We start from the raw sequence: 24963 nt of genomic DNA on the forward strand, positions 1-24963 counted from the left end.
TTGTTTTTTTGAAACAGATGAAAAAACCAAGAAGGGAGTATAATTTATGGAATGTTTCTGTTCCGCAAGTTATTTGTTATTAGAATCGATGCCATGTTAATATCGGGGTGAAAAGATTTTTGCATAATCAGAAATCCACCAATGTGACGTATGATCTAATCCAATCTTATTGGTTTAATCATTTCTAATGCGTTAAAAGTATTTATTATACTACACAGCACAAGCAAGGACTAGTATAGTAGAAACGATTAAATCCACACTGGCATTTTATAATTGTGACGGAAAATAAATCAACCTACTTGTTCACGTATCGAAGGTATAACGTTCAAATTACAGTAATCTGTATTGGTGGGGAACATCGTTGTGCAGAAAATGACAAGAATTTCCCAAAATAAGAAGGCATATTATACACAAGTGATGATATTTCCTACTATCACATTTGACAAAATTGAGAAAGCAAATGAAGTATCGAACTCAAAAATTGGCGGCTAGAAAATAAATTGCCAACTATCATAACGAAAGGCAACAAAACTAGCCTCTTCCTATAAAGACGAAAAGTCCCCTCTTATTTCGTACAGCTTCTACGAACAATGAATTTATAGTTGACATAGAAATAGACAGTAAGTGGGTAAAAGCCAATAGCGATCAGCTCAGCAAAACATTGCCCATGACAAAAAATAGTAGCACTCCACTGCACCAGAGACGGGTTTTGCAATGATGGTGGAGAGAGCAAATAAATTACTCGTGAATGATCAAACCCTGCATCTATTGAGTCTCTTATACACCTACTGTTGGATAAATACCAGCATTATGCCCACCACCGTTTGAATCTACACCACCATACATTGGTAACTGTAGCTCACCTGAATGGGATGCATTGCGCAATCTAGAGCTCTTTGGAGAACTGGTATGTGAACCAGTTGAGCCACTGCTTGTAGTGTACATTGATGATGATGGAAGCCCGTGAATCTTTGGAAGGCCTGTCAGATCAGTACCCAAGCTATAACCCCTTTCAACTGTCTCAGCATCAAGTGGTAACTCCTCCAATGTCTGCGAACCAGAAAACATTAGTTCCAGCTGAATGGTACTCCGTAAGTGAAGTCATAAGCCAAGGAAACCTAGAGAATGATGACAAACATAACATTCTGGCAGAACTGATTTCATGAGTACAATGAAAATGAGAAGGCAAAGTACATTAGGAGTTCATGTTCTGATACTTCTTCCCAACTTGAACAAACTTTTCTCCTTAGTTCCTAAAATAAAGCTTAAAATAAGATTCTAGTTATCAAAACCATTAACATTCTATCATAAAGCTTAGTGTAGTGAGCCTTGAAATGTATATATATGCAAAAATATACTCAAGAGTGAAAATGGTAGTGATTTGACCTTGAAAGCTTGCTGAAGAACACGAAGTGTCTCACGTGTACGCTTTCTCTTCATGGCTATCTCATCAGGTTCTTGCAACATTTCTTCGAGGAGGTTTTCTCTGCAACAAAATAACAAGCACCACTGATAAGAACAACGAGTACAGGAAAAATGTGTAGCACTTGATTGGCTGAGCAGCCAGGTGCTAGAAACAACATACAAGTACATAAGCACATAAAACTCATGCTGCTAAGCCAATGAAGGATCAATTAGCCACTATAGCCCACTATCCTGGCAAAGTATCTTGGTAAAAAAGAAATTCCACTTCCAATACCTGTAGAGTTTCTTGATGAACACATTGTGAAGATCTCTTTTGGTGTGATTTACCTGGAGAAAGGATTAAAACCATTTTTGTCAACAATAAAGAAATCGAAAATGAAGATCACATTAGCATTCTTACTAAAAAAACTGAAAACACAACACCCAGAGTCTAAATGAAGTTAACAGACACCAGATATCATTTCCCTCATATTGGCTAATTAGAAAAAATTATCAACAGAAAGTAGTCGACAGTTCCAACAATACAGAAATTTTCACCAGATAAAATAAAGAACTTCACAATTTTCACAAAATCAGCAATTGAAGAAATACACTTGACAGATCGACACTATGACACAATACTAAGTTAGCTGAAGGTAGAATAGAGAAAATTACTTTCCCCAGATAAAAGTTAGCCTCTGAACTGTTAGCAGAAAACCAAACAGTGCCACTATTCCCCTGTGCTTTAAGAAAATAAAAGAAAGCAGATTACTGTGCTTGTTTCATCCATTCTGCCCCCAGGTTGTCTAAAATCCCATGTTGGCATATTACTACATATTCTAGGGTCAGTGTCTTCTAGTGCTGAAAATTCTAACTGAAAGAGAACATCCATAAGAAGGAAATAAGAGAACGCAACGAGATGGGAAGAACTTCTATCATCATTAAATCAGCACACAGAAAGTGCTAGAAGAGTAGATTTAGGAATCCTCAAGACTGCCAATAAATGGAGAATCCCTAAGCATAAGTACATTGAAAGGCCACTTGCATAGAGGTCAAAAACATCAAAGCATGAAATATGTGAAGGACCAAGTCATTTCTATTCAGAATTACCAGAAAATGCATGATTGCTTTAGGTACCGAGTCTTCAATATTCTTCCTGACAACGTCATAGTATGACCGCAATAACAGTTTTGTAATGGCAATTTCAATAGTTTCCTGATCTGAATGAGTTTCTGAAGGCCTCAAGACACTTGGGGGCTTCAAGCAGAACACATAGAGATGTCATGTTTGGTTTAATCACCAACCTAATCTATAAAGTAATCATACAGCAGAGAGGGCCTTCAAAACTGATACCTCTCTCAAGTGGATCATTGAGAAAGCATGATCCATGCTCAGTGCAGTATCACTGAATGGCTTGTTAATGAAATTGTCTTTTACAGATGCACGATTGTCCGAGCCACCAAATATTGATGATATTCCCCAACTTGAACCAACATTTGATCCTAATGAAGAGATATATCAGCAATGGCTTGGCAATAACACCGAGCAAACAAAATATTTTCTAAAGATTATAAGGAGAAGGACATCAATTCATAATACAAGCAACATAAAAGTTCATGGAGTTTTTGAGCTTAAGTGTACCACAAGGTACTTAAGTAAGGACTTCTTCATAAAGCCGCATTTGGCAAATGGCTAATCCTTATATACAATATTCAACTTGTGAAAATAACTAATAACTCATTTAATAGTTATTTTTGCTACCAATTCTCAAAAAATAACCAATTAATTATGTACTTCCAATTAACAAACGTCTGGCATAAATGAACACATCATGTATCGCCAGATGGAAACACACCTGATGCTGTAGTTTTCTCAACTTCTGGAGCAGGCCGAACAACCTGTTCCCAGTCAAAAAAGAACATTAATCAGTGTGATTAACTTCAGTGCCTTGCACTTGAAATTTGAAAGCTGTGCAATGTTGATCAGGGAGACGATGACGAAACTAAACTTGGAGATGATGCAGAAAAGGCCAACCTGATCAGGGACAAAACCACCAACTGATCTGGCAAGTATAGCACGTGATTTTAGACTTCTTTCAGAGGTTGGTGCTTTTTCTAAATCTACGCCATCCTGAATAGCAATAAGCAAAAAAAATTAAAATTAAAATATCAGTATGATATATTTTTTTCTTTTGATAAGGTCAGTATGATATAATTTGCAAGACCAATTGCAAAAAGTATACGAACAGCAAATGAAAATTTTACTTTCTGCCTCGGATTCGGTGCAGCAATCCTAGAGGACTTGACCTGCTGTAATGCCATCTCATGAGCTTTAGTCCCACCAATAAAATTTGGATGTGAAGTATTTATGTAATCCATCTGCAACAGAAAAACAATTAAGTTGAACAATATAAAAACTTTAACAGCAAAAGAGTCCTAAGAATTTTAGTGATTTGCTAAAGCAATTCACGAACTTTTACATCAAGATCTTGGCATCTATCAAATGAGCTAGTTTTTATCTGAGATGTCAGCTGAGCATAGACCCTGATACCATTAGTTAATTACAACTGCAGGGCAATACAACAATCGTAAAATTTGATTGTGATATGTACAGAAAGAACAGATTGAAATTCTAGCATAATATTTCACAAATAGTTGACACTTATCAATCAATTCAATAAACTTAAACACCAAATGTGTTTATTGTGTTAGGTATAAGCAAAACCAAACAAAACACCCAACATTTTGACATACCTCCATCTCAATAAGGTGTCCAATCATTACTTCTGAAGGTCCCAGTCCTTCACGCAAAAAATTTCCAATAACCTCATCCATGCGCTTTCTCAAAATTGGAAAACGTTGCAACTCATTGACCATACAACGATGGCTCATCTACGAAGAAATCATTCAAGTTAGAACAGCAATTATAAAAATGCATAACAAGAATAAGAAGGTTGTCAACATTGGCCTACTTTAACCAGCTCATCATATATAAATCGTGCACATTGAAAACTCGGGTCCATTAATCGTGCTATTTGCCTTCGGATGAGAACTTCAAAAGGGACCTGCATATTTACACAATAATTACGATGCGACCAACCAATTGTCATAAATACTACAGGAATTATTCAATAAACCGTTGAAATATTTGCTCAAAAGCAATGAACAGGTTAAATCCTTTGGAGTTACCTCTGGCACAAATAATGCAGATTTGGCACCGGTTGCATTTTGAATGGCAGTTCGGATGTCATCATCGCTTAAATCTTCACAAGGATCAACTTCCTGCAGGAGAAAGAGAAATCTGACTTGGTAAGCTACTAAACCTAGGTTATACATTCCAATTATACACATCAACATACTAATTATGCAAAGTTACTGAAAAGTTCTTTTGTCTGTCATTCACAATTTTTACAGCCTTGAAGATTTAAAATACTTGTATGTGAAACCTTATTGTAAAAAATTGTGGTTTATCGACGGAAGGAGCTAGTCAATAAAAGACTATTCAAAATGGAAGATAGACTTCAATTATGCCACTATGTAAGTGGATGAAAACCAGGACAATAGATGAATGGCTTATGTACATGTGCACCACAACCTTAGCAACAATTTATGAAGACCTTACTGATAAAAAAGTTAATGCCCAATAAAAGCATTATAAGCCATTCAGAGTTGACCATACCAATGAAAGCATACATACTAGCTATCTATTGACAAAATAGCATCAGTATCATTTATCTGAAAACATGAGCAAGTCTACAGATGAATTTCAGTTCTCCAAGCAATAAAAAAATAAAGTAGGCATTGCAATATGAAACTTCAGAAACTTTTACCCATAAAAAAAAGTTAATACGAAAAGAAGTAGACCTCCAAACTTTTCACAAATATGTTCTGAAAAATGTAATGAATCCTTGCTCCACCAGAAAGCTCAGAAGTTGACATTTCTTCATTTTTGCCTTCTATCATTGAAGAGAATGCTGCTCTCGACCCAAAGAAAACAAAAAATACAAACTGGTAATAAGGTTAGGATGTGTAAATGGTCAATTAATATGAAATTTATACTAGAAAGCAACATTAGATATAGGAGATCAAATCCAGTAGAGGACTACTATCAAATATTGCAAGGTTTAGGCCACATTACCTTCACTGTACTTGGAAAGAATGTTCAGAAGGAGAGCACCCATACCAGCCTAGATTCAGCGGATTAATACAATGATGTCAATAAATAGTTCAAAAACATTAGCTGAGAAACTACAATAAACCTAGCAGAAAGAAACCCTCCAGAGCTCAACAATTGGTAGTACTATGACAAAAATATCCCCAGAACTTCAGTCCAGTGCTTAGTAAAGCATGGGGAACACAAAAGAAGTTACCTTTGACTCGGTGATCTCCCCATAGCTAGCATGCTCCTTTGCGACAGACACAAGTCCAGCACTAATGCGTGATTTCAATCCTGGAAGGAGTTTTTTGATGTGTTGCACCAAAATCTGCATTAAACAATAAAATTCATGTTAGTAGTATCTGATTCCAAAGCAACAAGATGTCCCATCCGCAACTGGAAAGCAAACAGCACGCTTGGAAAATTTGCATTTCCTTTGGAACAGGACAATGGGATTGGGCTGAAGGTGGGTGATAGCCAATCATCCAATTGATGTGGAAAACACTAAGAGCAGAACAGGTATCTGTTGCACAAATGCAAGTTAAAATAGGTGCAACAGTAAACAGGAAAGACAGCCTTAACATGTCATTAGAGAAAATATCCCCATACACAAGAAAATAACAAGGAAGATATTACTCTCATCCAAAAAACAGCAAGGTATGCATTAGAGACCAGATTGACACATAGAGAACATGACCATCGAATTTGTCAGAAAGAGTGTCCAGATTATGATGTTTATTTTCAAGAAAAAATAAACTGCTTGGTAAATCCCTGATCACAGATGCTGGAAACCAAAAAAAGAAAGGTAAAACACAGGCCACTACATGTACAAATGTTCATATTGTGTTTCTCGTGTGCCATAACATGATCACTGTGTTTAAAAAAAAAAAAAATTACAACCACCAGTGACAGGGTAAGCATGTCTAAGTATAACACAAAACATGAGCAAAGCGCTTTTTTTTTCGAATTCAACGTGTCAATTACATTTGAAAATGCAAAAATAACTGTAGAGGATGAAGCTTATAATTTATTAATTGATTTGGAGATACTTCTATAATGACAGGAAAATAATAAATATAATGTTTGACATTATTATGGTTCACATTTTTTATAAATATTTAGTCCTACAAGGATGTAATGTGAGCAATGTGGCAACCCAATAAAAGAAGAATCACTGTTACTTTGACCAGCATAGATTACCTGGTTCAACTTTTTAGCCAATTGAGGTACACCACAGCGATCAGCAAGATCACTATATACCTTCGAGAAAAAATAGATAAAGCAGAAGATTGTTCACGGATGTAAACATGAAATCAACTACATAAGAGATGGTAGAAAACATACAGGACGGTTGCGGAAGAACTTCTCCTCAGCTACAAGTGCATCCTTAATACTCCGATTCATCGTAATATCCTGTTTTGCATAATCGAGCTATAGGATTAAAGACTTACAAAGCAATATACGTATATTTCTGAATCTATGCACACAGATACTGTTGCTCATATGTAGCACACTGTTATCTTGTTACCCAATGGTTTTCTCTCTGATAAACTAAATCCTTACCTTGTACTTGGATAAACTAATAAATCCAGACTACTACAAGCAGTACACAAGTAGGTTTGTTGTATAATATGCATTGGCTGCTAAGATTTTCCGTAGATGAATACAATTTTAGAGATTTCCAAGTTCTTTCACTACTATAAAGTTGCAGTGGATCTTGACACTCGTTCTGGTTCTCAATGGTTACAACTTTCTCTTATCATCCATCTGTCCTTTGGAACTGTTATAGGGTGCCATAATATCTCAGACTCCTCTTTTGGCAATAAAAGAAAGAGAGCAGAGAGGAATCATAAAGCTTGAACAGTTTATTACCTCTATTGACCCATCATAGACTTGATTGTAGATACTTCCTTGTATATTTTGGTTATGGTGCCCTATTACTGTTTTAAATTATCCTTAAAATAATTGTAATGTATAAGGATTCAAAATAAAACATTGTCTTGGGGTATCAATAAAGATTACTTTGTGTGCTAAAAAGAAAATCACACAACAAATAAAAAGTTAGCAGCCAAATACCAATTTAGCACCCAAGATATTTAGAGGGAAACAACCTGAAATGTATCCCATTATCCAGACATGAAGGTAAATATGCAATCTATCGCACAGTATTTGAAAAATAAGTATTGCCCGCGCAACAGAATTTCTTGTCCGAAAGAAGTTGTTGCAAGATGACCACAACAATGATCAAAACCACATATGTCTAAAGGTATCAGTTAAAATTTAGTCAGAATAAAATAGAAATAAATAAACAAAACACTCCCAAGAAAAGAGAACTTGGTAGAGGTGCCTCTCAGAGACCTAAAGACTGTAGATATCCATGAAGAAAGTGGACAATTTTTCATTTTTGGTTCTACACCCTTCATAACATACCTACGAAGAATAAATGATTTTTTAAAAGAAACATGGTAACCTCATATACAACTCCAAAACATACATATGATTCAAATGAGCCCAACTCAAGAAATAAACAAAAACTCGTGAGAAACGATATCCTCCACCAGATGTGTAGCTAGATGTATTACCTCTTAAAAGAAACGAAAAAGGGTCTAAAATACCCTCAAAGTATTGGACATGGTACAAAATTACTCTCCATCCACCTATTGGCTCCAAAATACCCTTCTCACCTACCTATTTGGTCCAAAATAACCTTGTCATCCACCTTTTTGTTCGAAATTGACCACTTATTTAACGGTTTTACATTTAAACTATTTAAATATTTTTTTAAATACGTGGCGCTCAACTATTTGTTATAATTTAACTTATTAGTATAATTTATAAATCAATCCACTACCCACCCATTACTAATTAAACCCTCTAAATTAATAAATCACTCACATTATTAATGCAACAACAAAAAAACTACTGCCAATTGAGTGTTTTTAAAAATTTGAGATGAAAATATCTATAGGAATAAATTATCATACATTCAAGTGTCTAAATTACCGATAAACTTAAAAGTTTGACTATGTTCATCTTAATTATTCTTACGTCTCAATTATCTGATGTTACTTTATAGGTAACTTTTTTTCAAAATAATATATAAAAGGTTTTCAAACAAATCATAAATATTTATAAAATTATATTTTAAAAAAGTGCATGAATTAATTCGGGATGTATTACTTCTTTACCTTTAATCATAACTTTCTAATTCAATCTTGAAAGAGAATCAAATTGAAAGTATCCTCCTAAATAAGCGGCTCAACATAAATTTAATTGGGGCTTCGATTTGGACTCGAATAATTTTGAATGTCATTTTCATTAATCTATAATTTCATCGTGTTTTAGTAGTGTTTATGACGATTTTGATATTATAGTTGGATTATTAATTGGGTGGGGTTTAGTTAGTAATGGGTGGGTAGTGGGTTGGTTTATAAATAATACAAATAAATCAAATTATAACCAATAGTTGAACATCAAGTATTTTAAAAATATTTAAATAGTTAAAATCATTAAATAAGTGGTCAATTTTGAACTCAAAAGTGGATGACAAGGGCATTTTGGAGCCAATAGGTGGATGAAGAGTAATTTTATACCATTTCCAATACTTCAAGGGTATTTTAAACCATTTTCCGTAAAAGAAAAGGTAAAAAGAAAAAATGGATGTATTACCTCCTGATTACGATTCACTATTCCAACATAACCAAGGCGAAGGGGAATCACTTTTCCAAGTAAAAAGTTACGAGCATCAGTACCCCTATCCATGATGTCCAACTGTGAAAACAATGGAAACACAACCACTTCAAAACAATTCGGAGAAATAATATTATCAACATAAGGATGAAATTGATGTCCTTTCACACTGACCTTTGTGATGACGCCAATAGTTCGATAACCTGCAAGAAGAATCTCTCATGTAAGAAAGCACCTAAAAAGCAAGTAAACTCCCCGGCATAGAATATATTGTTGCAACATACCATCAGGGTCAGCATTCCCAGCAATCTGAAGAGCATCTGAGTTGGCTAAGTCTGAATTGGCTGGTGTTACAGCCAATATTAAGCAGCTTGGGACCTTAATATACGACATGATCATAGTTCTGATCCGAGCTTCAATATCAGAGGGTTGATCACCAACAGGCACCTTTGTTATGCCAGGCAAATCCACTAGAGTAATATCAAGAACATTTGGTGAGTAAATCTTCAACCGTATCTGCTTGTCCGAGACACCTTTATTTCCTCCTGCTTCCCTTTCTGTCTCCGCCTAATACCAATGATGGAAGATTGGCAGTTAGAAAAGAGAATAAATACTGAAATTTCAAGGAAAAGAAACCACGTGATCAATAACTGAGATTGCATTATGTTGAGTGTCCTTCCCTCATGCAATCCTTGCTACTAGAAGTTACTATGCATATATTTCCATATCAAAATCCATGATCAGTCTAATAACTATCTCTTTTTTCCTCTGGATTTGATGTGGATTATTTGGATGCAGAGAAATAACAGGGCTTTTGAAGAGGAAGAAATGAGTTTTGAGCATTTGAGTAGTATTCTTCAGTCTCTTATTTATTTTTATTTTTGGTGCACCCATGTAGGTCTGGGATATATAAAGGATTGGGTGTCTTTTGTAGAGGACCATGTCTTCTGTAAAAAAAAAAAATCTTGGTTAACCATAATTGATGCACAGACAAGCCAATAATCTTTCAATCAGAACTACTGTTTCTCCTTGCTCAAGCTATCTTTAGAATACAGCTTACCATATAGATATTGTATATATTGCAATGGGGGTAGAGCATTGTACAAAAAAGGAGTGTCTACATGTAACCACTTAATTAGTTGGAGAAGTGTACAAATGAGATGCCAATTCACTGTATAACAATCTAAGATGAGTTTGTCAGGGCGTGTGTACTATAACATCTAACCAATAATATCATCATAACTAGCATGACGATTAATAAATGTACATATATTGCAGTAGTTATAACCCAATGCATAGGCTGATTCAGTATATGAGGCTAGTTAGTACTTAGGAGTTTAGGGCTTGAAACATAATATGCTCTATTCAATCAAACTAACTAGTTGAAAGAGCATATATATGCTAAGAAAATGAATAAAGTTACATAAATTGCAGTACACCCAGTTTAAATTCATTAACTCGTCTATTGCAAATCAAGAAATACCTGAATCTCCCAACGAATTTCATTAAAATCATAGAAACGTTTCTCAGGAAGGTGCAAGAACTCTCCGTATTCCTCATCAGAATTATGCTTAAGGAGCTGTAGAACAAGAGGTCGCCTAGTACATATATCAGACCCTCTAGGCAAGAAATCTCGACCTACAAGCGCCTCAAGAACACTTGATTTGCCACTACTTTGACTCCCTACAACAGCAACCTGTGGCAGCTCAATCGTGGATTGACTTCCTAGCTGTGCGAATATATCTTGTAGCTTGTTCACTATAGGTATTACTGAATGACCCAATGACGCCGCCGACGCCGCATCGGGAGAGTTTGACGGTGATATTTCTTCCGCCATGTTAAATTCTAGAATACTATACAAGATCACCGGAGATTGACGATAGTAAAACCCTAGAAGTGGATTGTTGAGGCTTGAATGAGGAAAAGTCTCATGGATTGCGTAGAAAAGAAAGCGGAAATCTGTCTTACTGCCCAAGAAACAAAGCGAGAATCGTTACTCGTTTTCCCCAAATTCAGTATGTTGTTATCATGTCTGAAATGTGTGTTTAAAACATTTTATTTTTTTATATATTATATTCTTCATATTTATTACTGGTTTTATTTCCATTTGCCAGGGAGGAAGACATCTACTTTCTGAATTTCATAATTACTTTGCCTTTATATCAAATATAAATATTTAATTTAATTTAAAAAGTTTATTATAGTTTTGCTATTCTTAATAGTAAAAATAAGAATTAAATTTAGAATTTTCAAACATCATTAAGTAAATTAGTTAGCAAATAATGATTTTAATAAAATATTTCTCAAAAATTATATCAAATTAAAATAAGTTAAATAATATAAAATTGCGATAGTAATAATTAATTCTATTTTGTTACTTTTTAGAAAAAATGAGTTGTTTTTTATTTAAAATATAATTACTGTGCTTTTTAAAGAAAATATTTATCTTGAGTAATATAAAAGGTTGATATTTACAATTTTAAAAAAAATCAAATAAATCTTGATAGTGCATGAATTCATGTTTAAGTTGATAAAAGTAATTTTTAAAATTTACTAATCAAATAAAAGTTATAAAAAATAAAATAAAATAATAAATTTTAAAAGTCTAATCAAATATTTATTTCTAATGTGTTAGGTTAATTGTGATTCATTTCATTGCCAACAATAGATAGAACAAAAATAGTATGATATGCTAGTTAATAAAATCTAAACAATGCAATTACAATTCACAATATCAATTGCATTGATTTAAGACTTTAAGTTAATCTTAAACACCTGTGATCAATTCTAGTTCTAAAAAATGAGTTGGTTTTTATTTATTTATTCTAGATAATTGAGGTGTTTAACTTAGTTTTAGAGGAAATAAGTATTTCTTGAGTAATATCAGAAGTTGATTTTTAGAATTCAAAAAAAATCAAATAAAATTTTGATAGTGCATAAATTCATGTTCTAATCGATAAAAGTAATTTTTTAAATTTATTAATCAAATAAAAGTTATAAAAAAAAATTAAAAACTCTAATCAAATATTTATTTTTTATTAGTGATGGTATGCTATCTAATGAAATCTAAACAATGCAATTACAATTCACATTATTAATTACACTGGTTTAAGACTTTAAGTTAATCTTAAACACTTGTGATCAATTCTTATTCCTAAAAATTTGAAAATACTCATTAAACAACTACACATAGTTGTCATATTTTGTTTATTTTTTAGGTCTCTAATTCTGCCTCAAGCCCCAACACCAATAGTAATTCCTCTTATGTTATACCAAATTAAATTAAGTTAATGTGACCCCTATAGTAATTCCTCTTCTGTACACATCAAATAGTTGAATTTTCATTTTTACAATAAAACGAGCTAAACAAAAATAGTTTCAGAAGTAGAATTATATATATATATATGAAAAAAAAAAATTGATGAACTATGCACACCAAATTTTCATATCGTTAAGATACGTAGCCAACCATTTTTGAATTCGGTGATCTTTATTAGAAAATAAGAAAAAAACGAAAAATAGAAAGCTTTAATCTTTTTTTTTATCAAAAATAATTTATTCTTACTTTTCTTTTAATAAAATTTTTTTAAAAAAAAGACTAACTAAAGGATTTTATTTCGAAGCACTAAAAAATATAGTTATTGTGGTTTAGAAAAAAATATGTAAAGATCTTATTCACTTCTCAAGTATATTGCGTACGCAATTTCAAAACTCATTTGATCAATGCATTAGCAAATCACTTTTTTTTTTGTTTTTTTCTTTATTTTTATAAAAAACTAATAATTAAAAATATCTAACCCTAACAAACTTTATCATCTATGCACATAGTTTAATTAAGGTAGTTTAAGTTGTCATCACATTCCTCCAATACAAGGTCAAAAGGGGGGAAAAATGACTCACAAAGATGAAAATGAATCGAACAATGATGATGTTCAGAATCATATGATGTCACAGGAAACAGTATTAATCGAAGAGGTAAGGATACTAAGACCTCATTTGTTTGCACTTAATGGAGATTTGAATCTTAATCATTCAGATTCAGCCTATTAAGTACGTGTGATTTTTAGGTTTGAATCTGAATCATTCAGATTCAACCCATTAAGGTCATTTGTTTTATTTTTTAAAAAAACTTCTTAATGAATCTGAAGCGGTGTGAATGAATCAGATCTGTAGGGGACTCTTGACAACATTCAGACTCATTTAATAAGTTATCAAACAATAAATCATTTCTTCTCTACTTCGAGCGTGCCTTTTTATCTCATAACTAAAAACTTTGTTTCTCTCTTTTCTCAATCCAAACACCATTTCCCCTCTTAAACTGGTAAGTTTTCATAAATCTTTCAAGTATTTTTTTTATATTAATAATTTTCTTGTATTGATTGTGTCAAGAACACTGTTAGTGTATTGGTGTTTATCAAGGTTTTTGAATGAAAAAAAAACAGTACTCCAAATCATGATTATTAAAACTTGTAAATTTTCTTTTTTAAATCAAAAGTGATATCTTTTGTTGAAATGAAATTAATTTAATGTTAATTTCATATGCACATTCGGATATTGAAACACAAACAACATTAATTATTTAGTGTTCCGATTTAGAGACCACGTCTTAATATTTTGATGTGTATTCAGATCAAAACAATTGAATCTTAATGCAAATCTTAATATTCAGATGTGTATTCAGATTCAGACCTCTTAATCTTAATGGAAACAAATGAGACCTAAGACACCAAATGGCGGAGATGTACGAAACTTGGATGAATGGACAAGCTCCATGGTCTTCAATTCATGACTATCTAAATATAAATATGCCACCCGTATTCAAGTATCGATAGGTAATCCAATTTATCCACCTGGATTTGATCCCTATGCTAAAGCATCCAACATAGCAAGAACTTCTACGATGCGCCATTTGAGTACACCCATGACGAGTAACCCACTCTTCGTGTCAACTGGGCCGACTAATAGTGTCCGCAATTCAACAATGATCTTCCATGTAAAGTTCAATATGATCGAGATTATATATATACACATATAGAAGTAAAAAATCAAGTTATTTTTTTATTTAAAATATATATAAATTTATATCCAAAAATTGAGGTGTTTGACTTTGCTTTCAAGAAAATAATCGTCTCTCGAGTAATATCAAAAGTTATTTCTTTCAAAAATTTAAAAAAATATTTTTGTTTTCAAATAAAATCTCGATCAAGTGTAAATTCATGTTTCTAGTTTGATAAGTAATTTAAAAAATTTATTAGTCAAGTAAGAAGAATAGTTTTTAAAAATAAATAAATTTAGAAGTCCGGTCAAATATCTATCTGCAAATAGTTTACATCAAATACTTTATGTATTTGAAACCATTTAAATGATTTAACACTGTGTTACCCTTTATAATCTCTTGAGAATTGTTTATTTTGACCCTTAAATTTTGTAAAGTAAAACAGAAGAAATTTCTTCCATAAGACTGATGACTTAAATACATTATACATCCATTATTCATCGATGCCCAACAATTATACTCTTTTACTTCTTCATCAGCTTTTTTTTTTTAAAAAAAAAACTGATAGTAAATATAATTCTAATTTCTTAAAGTGACAATTTTCTTAAGCTAAAATGACTACTAATTTGGAGCGGGGAGTGAACAATTAAAGATTAGAAATAGAGAAAGTGCTTTTAATGTCATGATAATTATTACAATATAGAAATGCGAAATAAAACTATAGAAGAAACTCTAAAATTAAGAATAATAAAATGAAAGAATAGAAAGTTAGACACAAGAAAATAAAATTATTTCCTACATTTATTTTTACTATTTGTTATAATTTGACTTGACACATTTACTAACAACAATAACTAAAAATGTTGATTTCAACTGATACACGTAGATGTATCGGCTAAGAAGCCTGCCTATGACAAGAAAAAATATTTTATTACAATTGTTGATGATTTTTTTAATAGATTTACTTGGATTTGTCCCTTCAATGTAAAACAGAGGTATACCTCATTTTGAAAAACTTCTCAACTATAATTTAATACAGAGTTTGGTGCAAAAGCTCAAACTCTTCGATCAGATAATGGTAAAAAGTTCTTTAATCTGAAATGTAATACCTTACTTTCATCTATTGGTATTTTTCATCAAAGTTTATGTGCATACACTCTATAACAAAATTGAGTGATAAAGAAGAAGCACATGCATATATTGGAGATTAAAAATACATATATTTATTATAAAAAGATATTACAAAATAAATTTTTAATATAAAATATTTTCACATTATCAACTAAGCATTTAAAGAGAGTAATTATTCGTAAACATTTCAAATGAATGATAAAACTTCAATAAAATTAAAATATATAGTTAAAAATGCGAATATTGATTAGGGTAGGGCGTCTTTTCATCATTTTTTAACTTTTTTATCCTACTAAGAAAGGCGTGAGATTAAAAAAAATAAAAAGAAACCCCTATTTTACTTTCACCATTTTCTTCCTGAAGATTTCACCGCTTCTAACTGGTAAAAGATCATGTTTCGCCGTCGCCGGAGCTCTATTGGTGTGTATCTTCCATCCTTCTCTATACTTTAAGGTTATGCATTCCGATTAATTTGCTTTTTTAGGGTTTCGATGTATAGAAGTATAGTATATTTGAGTATTTGGAATTGCAATTTTTTCTGTTCTTTTTGTTTTTTGATGCTTCTGGTTGCAGAGATGCAAAATATGTGACATTTTGTGCTATAAGAGAAGAGAAATGCAGTTATGGGATTAGGTTTTCATTCAATTTTGATAGCTAACTAGGAAGAGCGATTAAAATCTGATCATCTAACCAACTCTGAAAATTATAACAATAAGAACTAAATGGCAATTAAATCAAGGATGGTGTCCTATAGATGAAACTTTTTTAAAAACTGAAAAGCTGCTTTGTCTAAGGATTGCAATTAGCTCTTTCTTTGATGTTAACACTGTGAGACCTTTCTCACTTCCTTACAGGACCCTTCAAACTGCTGTGCGGACAAGAGGATTGTCTCGTTAAGGAGGAATGCCTCGTTAAGGATGATCTTTTTGACCTCAAGTCAAATGAGGAATGCCCTGTGGAGAATGAACTTCTTGAATTCTCATCAGAGGAGCTGAGTCACTTTACCGGTCAATATTCTCCGGAGAACCTTATTGGAGTCACTGACTTAGGAAAGCTCTACCGTGGGAAAATGCCCATTGTTTCTAATCAAGGTAAAGTTTATAAGGATGTCACCGTCAAGATTCTGGTTGAGGATGAAAGGAGATTTCGTATGCAAATGCCCGCTTCTGTTAAAGTCAAAGTTCTGGCTGATGATGAAAGGGCGATTCTAATACATGACAGCAAACTGTTAAGATTGGAGGTTTGTGTCTATTTTGTGGTCATGCACCCTTTTTCTCTCGCTTCCTTACATTAATTAAGTGTTCTCTTAGTTTATGATTACTCAGAAAAATTGCTTTTGCTGGTGTAGGATGAACTAAAATTTTTGCAAGCTCCAAAGATTAGGGGCAATCGCAGCTTAATGAAAGTTGTTGGATATTGTCGCAAGGAGATTGTGGGTGTTGTTTATGATCTAAATCCACTTGACACCTTGCATAACTTGATTTTTCAAGGTGCCCTTTTTACTCTCACATCTGTCTTTACTAATCTTTTATGCAGACTTCACCTGATGTATTTTCTGCTGTTAATTACATGCGCCGTAGCTATATTTGTGTTAAAACCCAGTGGCAATTGTGAATCTTTTGAGAAAAGGATCTGTAGTCATTACTCGGCCAAGTAGCTATAACCACAATAGAAACAGTGAGGAGGCATGCGATGTATCTCTTTATCCGAGAATCAGTAGGAAAGACACAGGCATCCCAATCACTTTTTTGGCTTTGCTTTTTCAGATGACTTCAATTGGCTGCAGAGGGTCAAGACTGCCATTGCATTAGCTCGCTTGCTTGCCTATCTGCATGATAGGAATCAATCATACCTGATTCGAAACTTGGCTCCATCCCACATAGTTGTTGACCAGGTGCAGTATCATAATTACATTTTGTTGTTTGCTTGTTGCACGTCCCATCATTATTTCTGGCCTTCGAGTCTGTTATGTTTTATTAAGGAATTCGTAAGTGACTGAAGCTTTTTTGTGTTCCCTCTCTCCAGAATTTCACCCCAGTTCTATTTGAGTTTGGTATGTTAGTTGGTGGGGTTCTGGGTACTACAGTGGATGAATCAGATATGAGGATTGGTCCTTGTGGCTACATTGATCCATTCTATAGTTACAATGGTCCTGGTACGAATCGAGTTATCTTCTTCTATTTCATTGAATATTTTTTTTTGTCGTTGATGAAGTAAGAATTAAGAAATGTATTAATAATAACAAAGTATCCAGAGGACACAAGATTTACAGAAGTAGGGATAGTCATCTCTAGGAAGGGCAAAAATAAAACTTATCATAATACAAGAGAGCTGACAAATCCAAGAATTGTTCAGGGTTATACAAAGGAGTAAGGTCAACCTAACTAAGAAGTAAGAGCAAGCATCTGCCCTTATTAAAAGTTGGTGTCTGACTTTGACCGTGTATGAACCATCCACCCCGTTACCTCATTTGAGCATGTTATTTTTCAGAAGGTTGACAGCAGTAGAAAGTAAAGAATGTTCAGAAGGAGAGCATCCAGACTAGCCTAGCTTCAGAGCGTTAGCATAATAATGTCAATAAATAGTTCAGAAACACTAGCTGAACAAACTACAGTAAACCTAGCAGCAGAAAGAAATTCTCCGGGACTCAATAATTCATAATTGGTAGTATTATGACAACAAGCTCCCCAGAACTTTAGCCCAGTGCTTAGTAAAGCATAGGGAAGACAAAGAAAGTTAGTTTTGACTCCTTGACCTCCCCATATCTAGCATGCGCCTTTGTGACATACACAAGTCCAACACTAATGCATGCTTTCGATCCTGGAAGAAGTTTTTTGATAGCCCCAAAATCTGCATTAAACAAAGATTCAAGTTAATATCTGATTTCAAAGCAACAAGATATCCCATACTGCAACTAGAAAGCAAACAGCATAGATGGAAAGTTTGCATTTCCTTTGTAACAGTACTATGATTGGGATTGGGGTCAAAGGTAGGTGATAGACAATCATCTGATTGATGTGGGACATTCTTTGCATTAGTTGCTTTTTGGCAAGTTCGTTATTCTTTTTATTTATCCTAGTGGAGATTTTTTTTTTTTTTTTGATTGGCCTGACCATGTTTATAAAATGCATTGCAGCTGCATACAGTGTAAAGTTTGATGTATATGCATTCGGTGTTTTGCTCTTTAATCTTACAAGCAAGAGAGCTCTTGACAAGGAAAAATATACAGGGAGGGCAATTCATAATTGGGCCGTGAATGAGTACAAGTCCAGGCATTCATATGTCGACCTTTGTTTTCAGGATAATGCTGACTTTGATCGTCGGGATGGACGTAAAATTACAGAACTTACAAGACAGTGTATGGATGAAAAACCAAATAAACGGCCAGAAATGAAAGAAGTTTTTGAGCGTCTGAAGGGCCTTAGGTGTTCCATGGCAGCAGCATGGTGAGAGGGGTGTGGAGAAGAAACCAGTTGTTTCTATATAGACTAACGTGCGTCTTTTTGTGCTTGATCTTTGTCGACGACTTCCAAAATATGTTACGTTCAGATGTTTTCTTTTAGCCATCAAGTTGTCCGTTGGATTTAATATATGTTTCTGTTTACGACGTACCACAGCAAACGGCAGAATAAAATAGATTATGATCAATTCCACCGGTCAACAAAATTTAAAAACATTGCAATCAGAATCCACATTGTCAACTCCATGGTTGAAAATTATTGTTAAACGATTATGATCAATTCCACTGGTCCGTTGTTATTTGAGACACAATCAACTCTCCATTTCATTCAACCATTTTTCTTGATTTTGTGCTCAAATTCAAACATATTTTCATGTAATTATCATATATTGGATGAGCGAATATATTACTCGATAGATTGTACGGCCACCTATGATCATCGACTGTTTTTTCCCCCATGTAAAACTTGATATCCATTTGCCCAACAACTACTCATATCTAAGGAGCATCTTGATGTATATTCAGAGAGACAAAATCCTTCATCCATATAGGAGGTTGTGTTCCTCTGGATAACTTTCTTAGTGAGGCACTTTGAACCTCAGTAGGTTGTGCTTTTTGAGTCTCTACATGTTACCTCTGAGTTTGTTGAGTCTGTATGCACCTTATATCTTTTGGCTTTGATTATCACAACTTCCTTGACTGCTTGAAACATTTTGTTGTGGTCTATCACCAAGCAGTCCTTCCCATGAATTAGAAGTCTAGTGCCCGGTAAAATGTGCTCATAGTTTGGTAACCCGCCCAATCCGTTCATATTTTTATGGATTGGGTGAGTGATTTTTTTTTTTTATAATGGAATGGGTTAAGCTTCTAATTTTTATCCACTATAAATTCACGATATCACTAAATATATTATAATTTCTAATTTTTTTTTCATGTTCTTCTATAAAACTAATTATTTTTCACTAACTAGTTGTTATTTTCATTGTCACGTGATACTGTGATACTGAAAGTAAAAAAAAAATTCTTAGAGGTGTCCACGACCTTTTTTCCTTGGAAGTTTTTGAAGACTTATCTCACTCAGTAGAGATCTTTAGAAGCTGATGTTCTACTCAGTTTCGGTATATTTGTTTTAATAGAAGTTGACATTATCTTTGAGACTAAGAATGTGGAAGAAAAGAGGCAAATACTTTGTACTTAGTAGAGTTTTGTGTTTAAAATGAACAATCTTTCGCACCCCTTACTTTTCTTCTGCTCCAATTTAACCTTGAGTTTCACAAATTAATAGGAGAGTATTTAAGCTTAGTTTGGTGTGAGACAACCTGCAGTGATTAAAATATGAATTTTTGTTGTAGTTTATGATGTGGGACATTGTTTGCATTTGTTGATTTTTGTCAAGTTCATTGTTCCTTTTATGTATCCCTTTTTTTGATTGCCTTAACCATGTTTATAATATACATTGCAGCTGCATACAATGTCAAGTCTGATGTTAATGAAACAAGTTTTTGAGCGTCTCAAGGCCTTAGGTGTTGTGCGGCAGCAGTATTATATTGCTACACTAGATATTATTTCTATAAAATTAATCTACATGTTCATCTTCGTTGACTTCCAAAAGATTTAAATGGGGAATTTGGCTGATAGATTCATTTAAATTTTCAATTGGTAAGCTGACATTCTTTCATTTATTTATTTTGTTTCAAATGGTATTTTCTTCTTCTTTTGCTACTATTCTTCTTCTACTCTCTCAATTAAGTTATTACAATATTGAAAAGAAGATAAAAACAAATATCACATAATTAAGTAAATTTTGAATCACAAATAAAATGAAGTATTAGGATATATAGAAGAGATGAATAGGCCTTTAAACTAAGATACTAGGAAAAGGAGTATAGGTAAAGTAATTAATAAATAATTTATTTAAGAAGAATTTATATATGGTGTTTAATATATGTTATATGGTAAATTCGAAATTATGGTTGGTTTTATTATTTATTAAACGTGTTACATATTTTTAGATAAAATACACAAATTAAGAGACGCTAGTTAATGAATGAAAATAATTCAATTGCAATTGAACTTAGTTATCAATTTCAATAGTTAAAAAGTTTAATATAAGATTGTTGATAAGGACATGTAATGGATGTCTAATAAGTTCAAAAGTCCCAAAACAGTCTAAAAGTTCATCTAACACCATATCATCTCCTATTTACACTTTTTGACCAATTGCAATCACAATTTACCCTTGAGAAAGCTAATGCATAATTTCTTCCATTGCTCCCTGTCTGGTTCACACTCTTCAACCTTTGCCTTGGCCACATCAGCCATGCTCTCCTACAACAAAAAAGTCAAGCTTTATAACTGACATATTTCACATGAAATTTTTAATAATATCAATCAATCATAGCACACATTCTAAACATGTGGCACACTCACTGTTGAAGATGTCATTTGGCACACCTACTAGTAGGTCAGCTAGACAAAGTATATGATATAATGACATGGATTTTGAATAGTCTAAAAGACAACTTATTGTGTTGTAGATGAAAATCATTTTGCAAACAGAACTGTAACTTCTGCCCTTAGATTTACCTCAATAAGGTTGTGTTGAAGAAGACGATCGATGAGATGGAGAAGAATGTCTTTGGTGTATTCAGGGTGACCTTGAATGCCCATTATATGATCACCATATCTAAACATTTCAATTCCAGTTTTGTTGGACCATGCCATTACCTCTGCCTTTGGTGGAAGTTCACGGATCTAATTCCAAAACAACCTACACATTTTTAGAAAATTTTTGTACTAAACTAGTATTCAACTAGAGAGGAATTTGATACAAACCTCATCGCGATGACACTCGATAATTTGCAAAAATGCAGGTAATTTGAGAGAGTTGAATTGCTTTGACGTTGATAAATTAACAGTAGTCACACCAATGTCCCAACCATTAGTAGCTCTCTCTATAGTGCCACCCAATGATCGTCCTAATATCTAGGATAAAAGAAAATTTAGCAAAAAAACAAAAAAAAAAAAAACAATTTGCATCATATAATAAGTCGCAAAATTCCAATAACTATTTTCTATCGTTGGATTTGGAGGTTGTAATAGGTCAGCGACAACACAACCTTATCTTTCTACTTAATTATTATTTATTAATCCTCTCTTCATCTAATCCTTCTCATTGCCAAATCATAGGTTAGATAACATAAACAAACATTGGATCTTAGCTTGAATGTTACAAATTATTGAATTTTGTCATTATTAATGCAGTTTAACCGGTTATATTATTTCTTTTTTTAGATCTTATATAAGACTTAGTATGGAATGATATCCAATCCAAGTACAAAAACTTATACTTGAAATGATAACCAAGTATAAAACAACCATAATTTAAAAATTGTCAAAAAATAAATAAATAAAACATTCGTCGTAAAATGAACTAAAAGAAAAGTAGAACGACTAATTAAACAGAGAGAGAACATTACGAATAATTGAAGAGAGGGAGTGGAGTTCATTGAAACTCTCTGCCCTAGAAGATGCTTAATTAGTTTTAGTTTTAACGAGTGATTTTTATTTTATTTTTTTGAATTGGACGGCATTTATCATATAGTACATAGTTAGGTGAAGTAAGTATATGACAAAAGGCTACTACTACTACTGGTGAAAAATTAAAGAGGAACACGTGACAAGAATCCATCCAAATAGAATCCCAAAATATATGGGCTGTCTATAATTATTAATTTGAAAGTGTGAGGGGACCAAAATCCAAAATTCACTAACTCTAACCCAGAATAGTTCCAACTTCTCACTCAGTTTTTGGCATATGGTCCCAAATCTCACTCACACCTCTTTTTGCTTTTGGACCACTAGGGTCCTCTCATGTAATCCTCCCAAATTTTAATTTTATTTTTTAAGGATAATAACAAGTAAAATGGATTGGAAGTAATACACAAATATACATTTTTTTTAACTTGACTTTAGTTGACATTTAAATACTTAAACTTGTGCAAAATAGAATAAGTACACATATATATCCTACACGGTATAATATACATGTAAAACACAGGATAAATTTATCTATTTATTCGATTTTATAGATAAAACAAGTTATGAATGATATTTATGTATTATGCCAGAAAAAAAAACAAAGGAAAATTTTATTTTTTCCAACATATGGGAGAGATGAATTAAGACATAACTTCGTAACACGGAAATTGCAACTATTAGAATAATATTTGTCCAAATATGTTAGCAGATTTTCATATAAAATAGTAATGTCCCAACTAGTAAACAGTCGCATAGCACAGAAAAGAGTTTTACAAAATAACAATTACCTAAATTGAAATTTCCATTAATGTACGTAAGATTCTAGCATTTCTAGGTAGCTTGGTCAGTAGAATAAGAATAATAATTTTGAAGTAAAATGTGAATTTATTTTATTTTAGTATATAATTATAACTATTAATTAATTTTTAAATTATTTTATCCATCCTTCTTAGCTTATATTGTGAAATTAGTTTATTTTTGTTATACTTTATGAATAAAGCTAGTAATACGCCACGTATGAAACGTACAAGAACAAAGCATTTAAAGTGCGTTCGTGACAATTGGAAAAGACAGCGAACGGAAAAACAGAGACGCAAATTAAAAAAGACAGCTGTAATTAAACGAATTTACAACAAATTTCAACACTCAAAAGAAGCCTTAAAATAAGATACTCCTTCCATTTTCATTTCAATTTATTTGTATAATTTTTACTTGTGTAACAAAGGTAAAGTTTATAAGATATTTATAAATTTTGTGTCTTTTTTAGACATATCATGTAATGAATCTAGTAAAATAAATAAAAAGAACTTACGATTAAAAATAGAATTGCTGATGAGTAAAATAGTAAATTAAAAGAAATACCTGGTGTCCAAAGCAAATACCCAAAACTTTCTTCTTCATTGAATCAATTTTTTTGAGCAGATTGAGTAACTTGCAGATCCACAAATCATTACCATGCGCGTCATTGCAACTTCCGGTGATTACAAATCCATCGAATTCTCCGATCTCATCATCCGTCGGAAACTCGCCATGAGCCACCCGGAAAAAGTCCCACGTTTCCCCTTCCTCCGCCAGCATTCTCACGAAAACCCCGAAATAACCCCCGTATTTCTTCTTCACGTATTCTGAATCCTCTGCACATAATAGAACTGCAAATTTTTTTCCTTCCATTATTAATTAATTACAGATTTTTCAGAAATAAAGAAGAAGAAATCTTCTTAAATCCTCTCACTCACTGATATATATATATATATATATATAGATAGATATAGATTCTCTCTCTAGAGAAAGGTCTAGAGAGAGATGGAGATTTTTCTCAATTTTGTTTTGCTTATGAATTGATGAAGGAAGAATTAGGAAAACAGGGTGTTTATATAAACTCAAAATTATTTTATTTGCAATTTCGTCCTTTGATTATCAGTTTACTATTAATTAGTATGCTATTGACACAATTAACCCTTGATTATGTTTAGGCTTCATTATTAATTACTATGAAAAAATAAAAGTTGTCTTTAATGTATTATTATAAATAACTTAAAAATCTCTTCCTTGTATTTATTGGATTAAGTTTGTCTTTAATAAATGTCCCTAACTAATTAAAAAAGATTTAAGAAGAAAAGAAAAATCTCTTCTATTAGATCAAATTTGCTCTAAAGTTATTTTCAATCTTAATATTATCCCTCCATAAAAGGTAAAATCATATGATGTATATTTGAATAAATATTCCACATGGAATGCTAACACAACTCAGAAGGAATTGAACCCTTAATGACCCAACCTACACAAATTAAATGAATACTAGCACAATTAAATCATTTTTTATCTCTCGTTTTATATTAATTTTGATGTCAATTAATATAATAATTCAACGTAGGTGAAATGAAATATGTTTAAACTATTTCTAATATGTATTTGAATCTTTTACATATTCAGAAAATAAATTAAAAGTTACTAGAAAATATTATCGTAAAATTATATGAGAAATTATCATTCTAACCCAAACTTCTAATATGGTGGCTCTATAACATTTTAGGTAATAAAGTTTGATTTGCCACTGAATATCGCTTCACTTTGACAAAAGAATATT

General features: G+C 32.5%; 3 protein-coding genes across 5 annotated transcripts; 1 reads left to right on the forward strand and 2 right to left on the reverse strand.

The window, feature by feature from the left end:
• Positions 1 to 382: 382 nt before the first annotated feature.
• Positions 383 to 11329, reverse strand: LOC101263939 (dynamin-related protein 3B-like). Of its 2 annotated transcripts, none has more exons than XM_010316837.4 (20): positions 10733 to 11329; positions 9534 to 9816; positions 9424 to 9452; positions 9229 to 9330; positions 6904 to 6972; positions 6760 to 6819; positions 5774 to 5887; positions 5542 to 5590; positions 5268 to 5377; positions 4593 to 4685; positions 4376 to 4468; positions 4158 to 4295; positions 3669 to 3782; positions 3439 to 3534; positions 3260 to 3302; positions 2758 to 2906; positions 2515 to 2661; positions 1700 to 1752; positions 1387 to 1486; positions 383 to 1050 (listed from the first exon to the last, which is right to left on the reverse strand). In XM_010316837.4, the coding sequence occupies exons 1-20, from the start codon at positions 11084 to 11086 to the stop codon at positions 778 to 780; spliced, it is 2469 nt and encodes an 822-aa protein (XP_010315139.1). In that variant the 5' UTR covers positions 11087 to 11329; the 3' UTR covers positions 383 to 777. The 2 variants fall into 2 exon arrangements, with proteins under 2 accessions (XP_010315139.1, XP_025883884.1); XM_026028099.2 differs by having other exon boundaries at positions 3651 to 3782; positions 10733 to 11306.
• A 4200-nt stretch (positions 11330 to 15529) lies between these two features.
• On the forward strand, positions 15530 to 18964 carry LOC101255837 (probable serine/threonine-protein kinase PBL15). Of its 2 annotated transcripts, none has more exons than XM_004230537.5 (6): positions 15530 to 15796; positions 16231 to 16616; positions 16725 to 16866; positions 17143 to 17270; positions 17402 to 17531; positions 18513 to 18964. In XM_004230537.5, the coding sequence occupies exons 1-6, from the start codon at positions 15769 to 15771 to the stop codon at positions 18824 to 18826; spliced, it is 1128 nt and encodes a 375-aa protein (XP_004230585.1). In that variant the 5' UTR covers positions 15530 to 15768; the 3' UTR covers positions 18827 to 18964. The 2 variants fall into 2 exon arrangements, with proteins under 2 accessions (XP_004230585.1, XP_010315140.1); XM_010316838.4 differs by having other exon boundaries at positions 15631 to 15796; positions 18677 to 18964.
• A 1916-nt stretch (positions 18965 to 20880) lies between these two features.
• On the reverse strand, positions 20881 to 24275 carry LOC101267066 (gamma-glutamyl peptidase 5). Its single transcript, XM_004230577.4, has 4 exons — positions 23739 to 24275; positions 21672 to 21821; positions 21423 to 21590; positions 20881 to 21164 (listed from the first exon to the last, which is right to left on the reverse strand). Exons 1-4 carry the CDS (start codon positions 24045 to 24047, stop codon positions 21063 to 21065), a joined length of 729 nt encoding a protein of 242 aa, XP_004230625.1. The 5' UTR covers positions 24048 to 24275; the 3' UTR covers positions 20881 to 21062.
• Positions 24276 to 24963: the final 688 nt, after the last annotated feature.

The sequence above is a fragment of the Solanum lycopersicum genome, chromosome 1 (genome assembly GCF_036512215.1).
Source record: "Solanum lycopersicum chromosome 1, SLM_r2.1".
NCBI lineage: Eukaryota > Viridiplantae > Streptophyta > Magnoliopsida > Solanales > Solanaceae > Solanum > Solanum lycopersicum.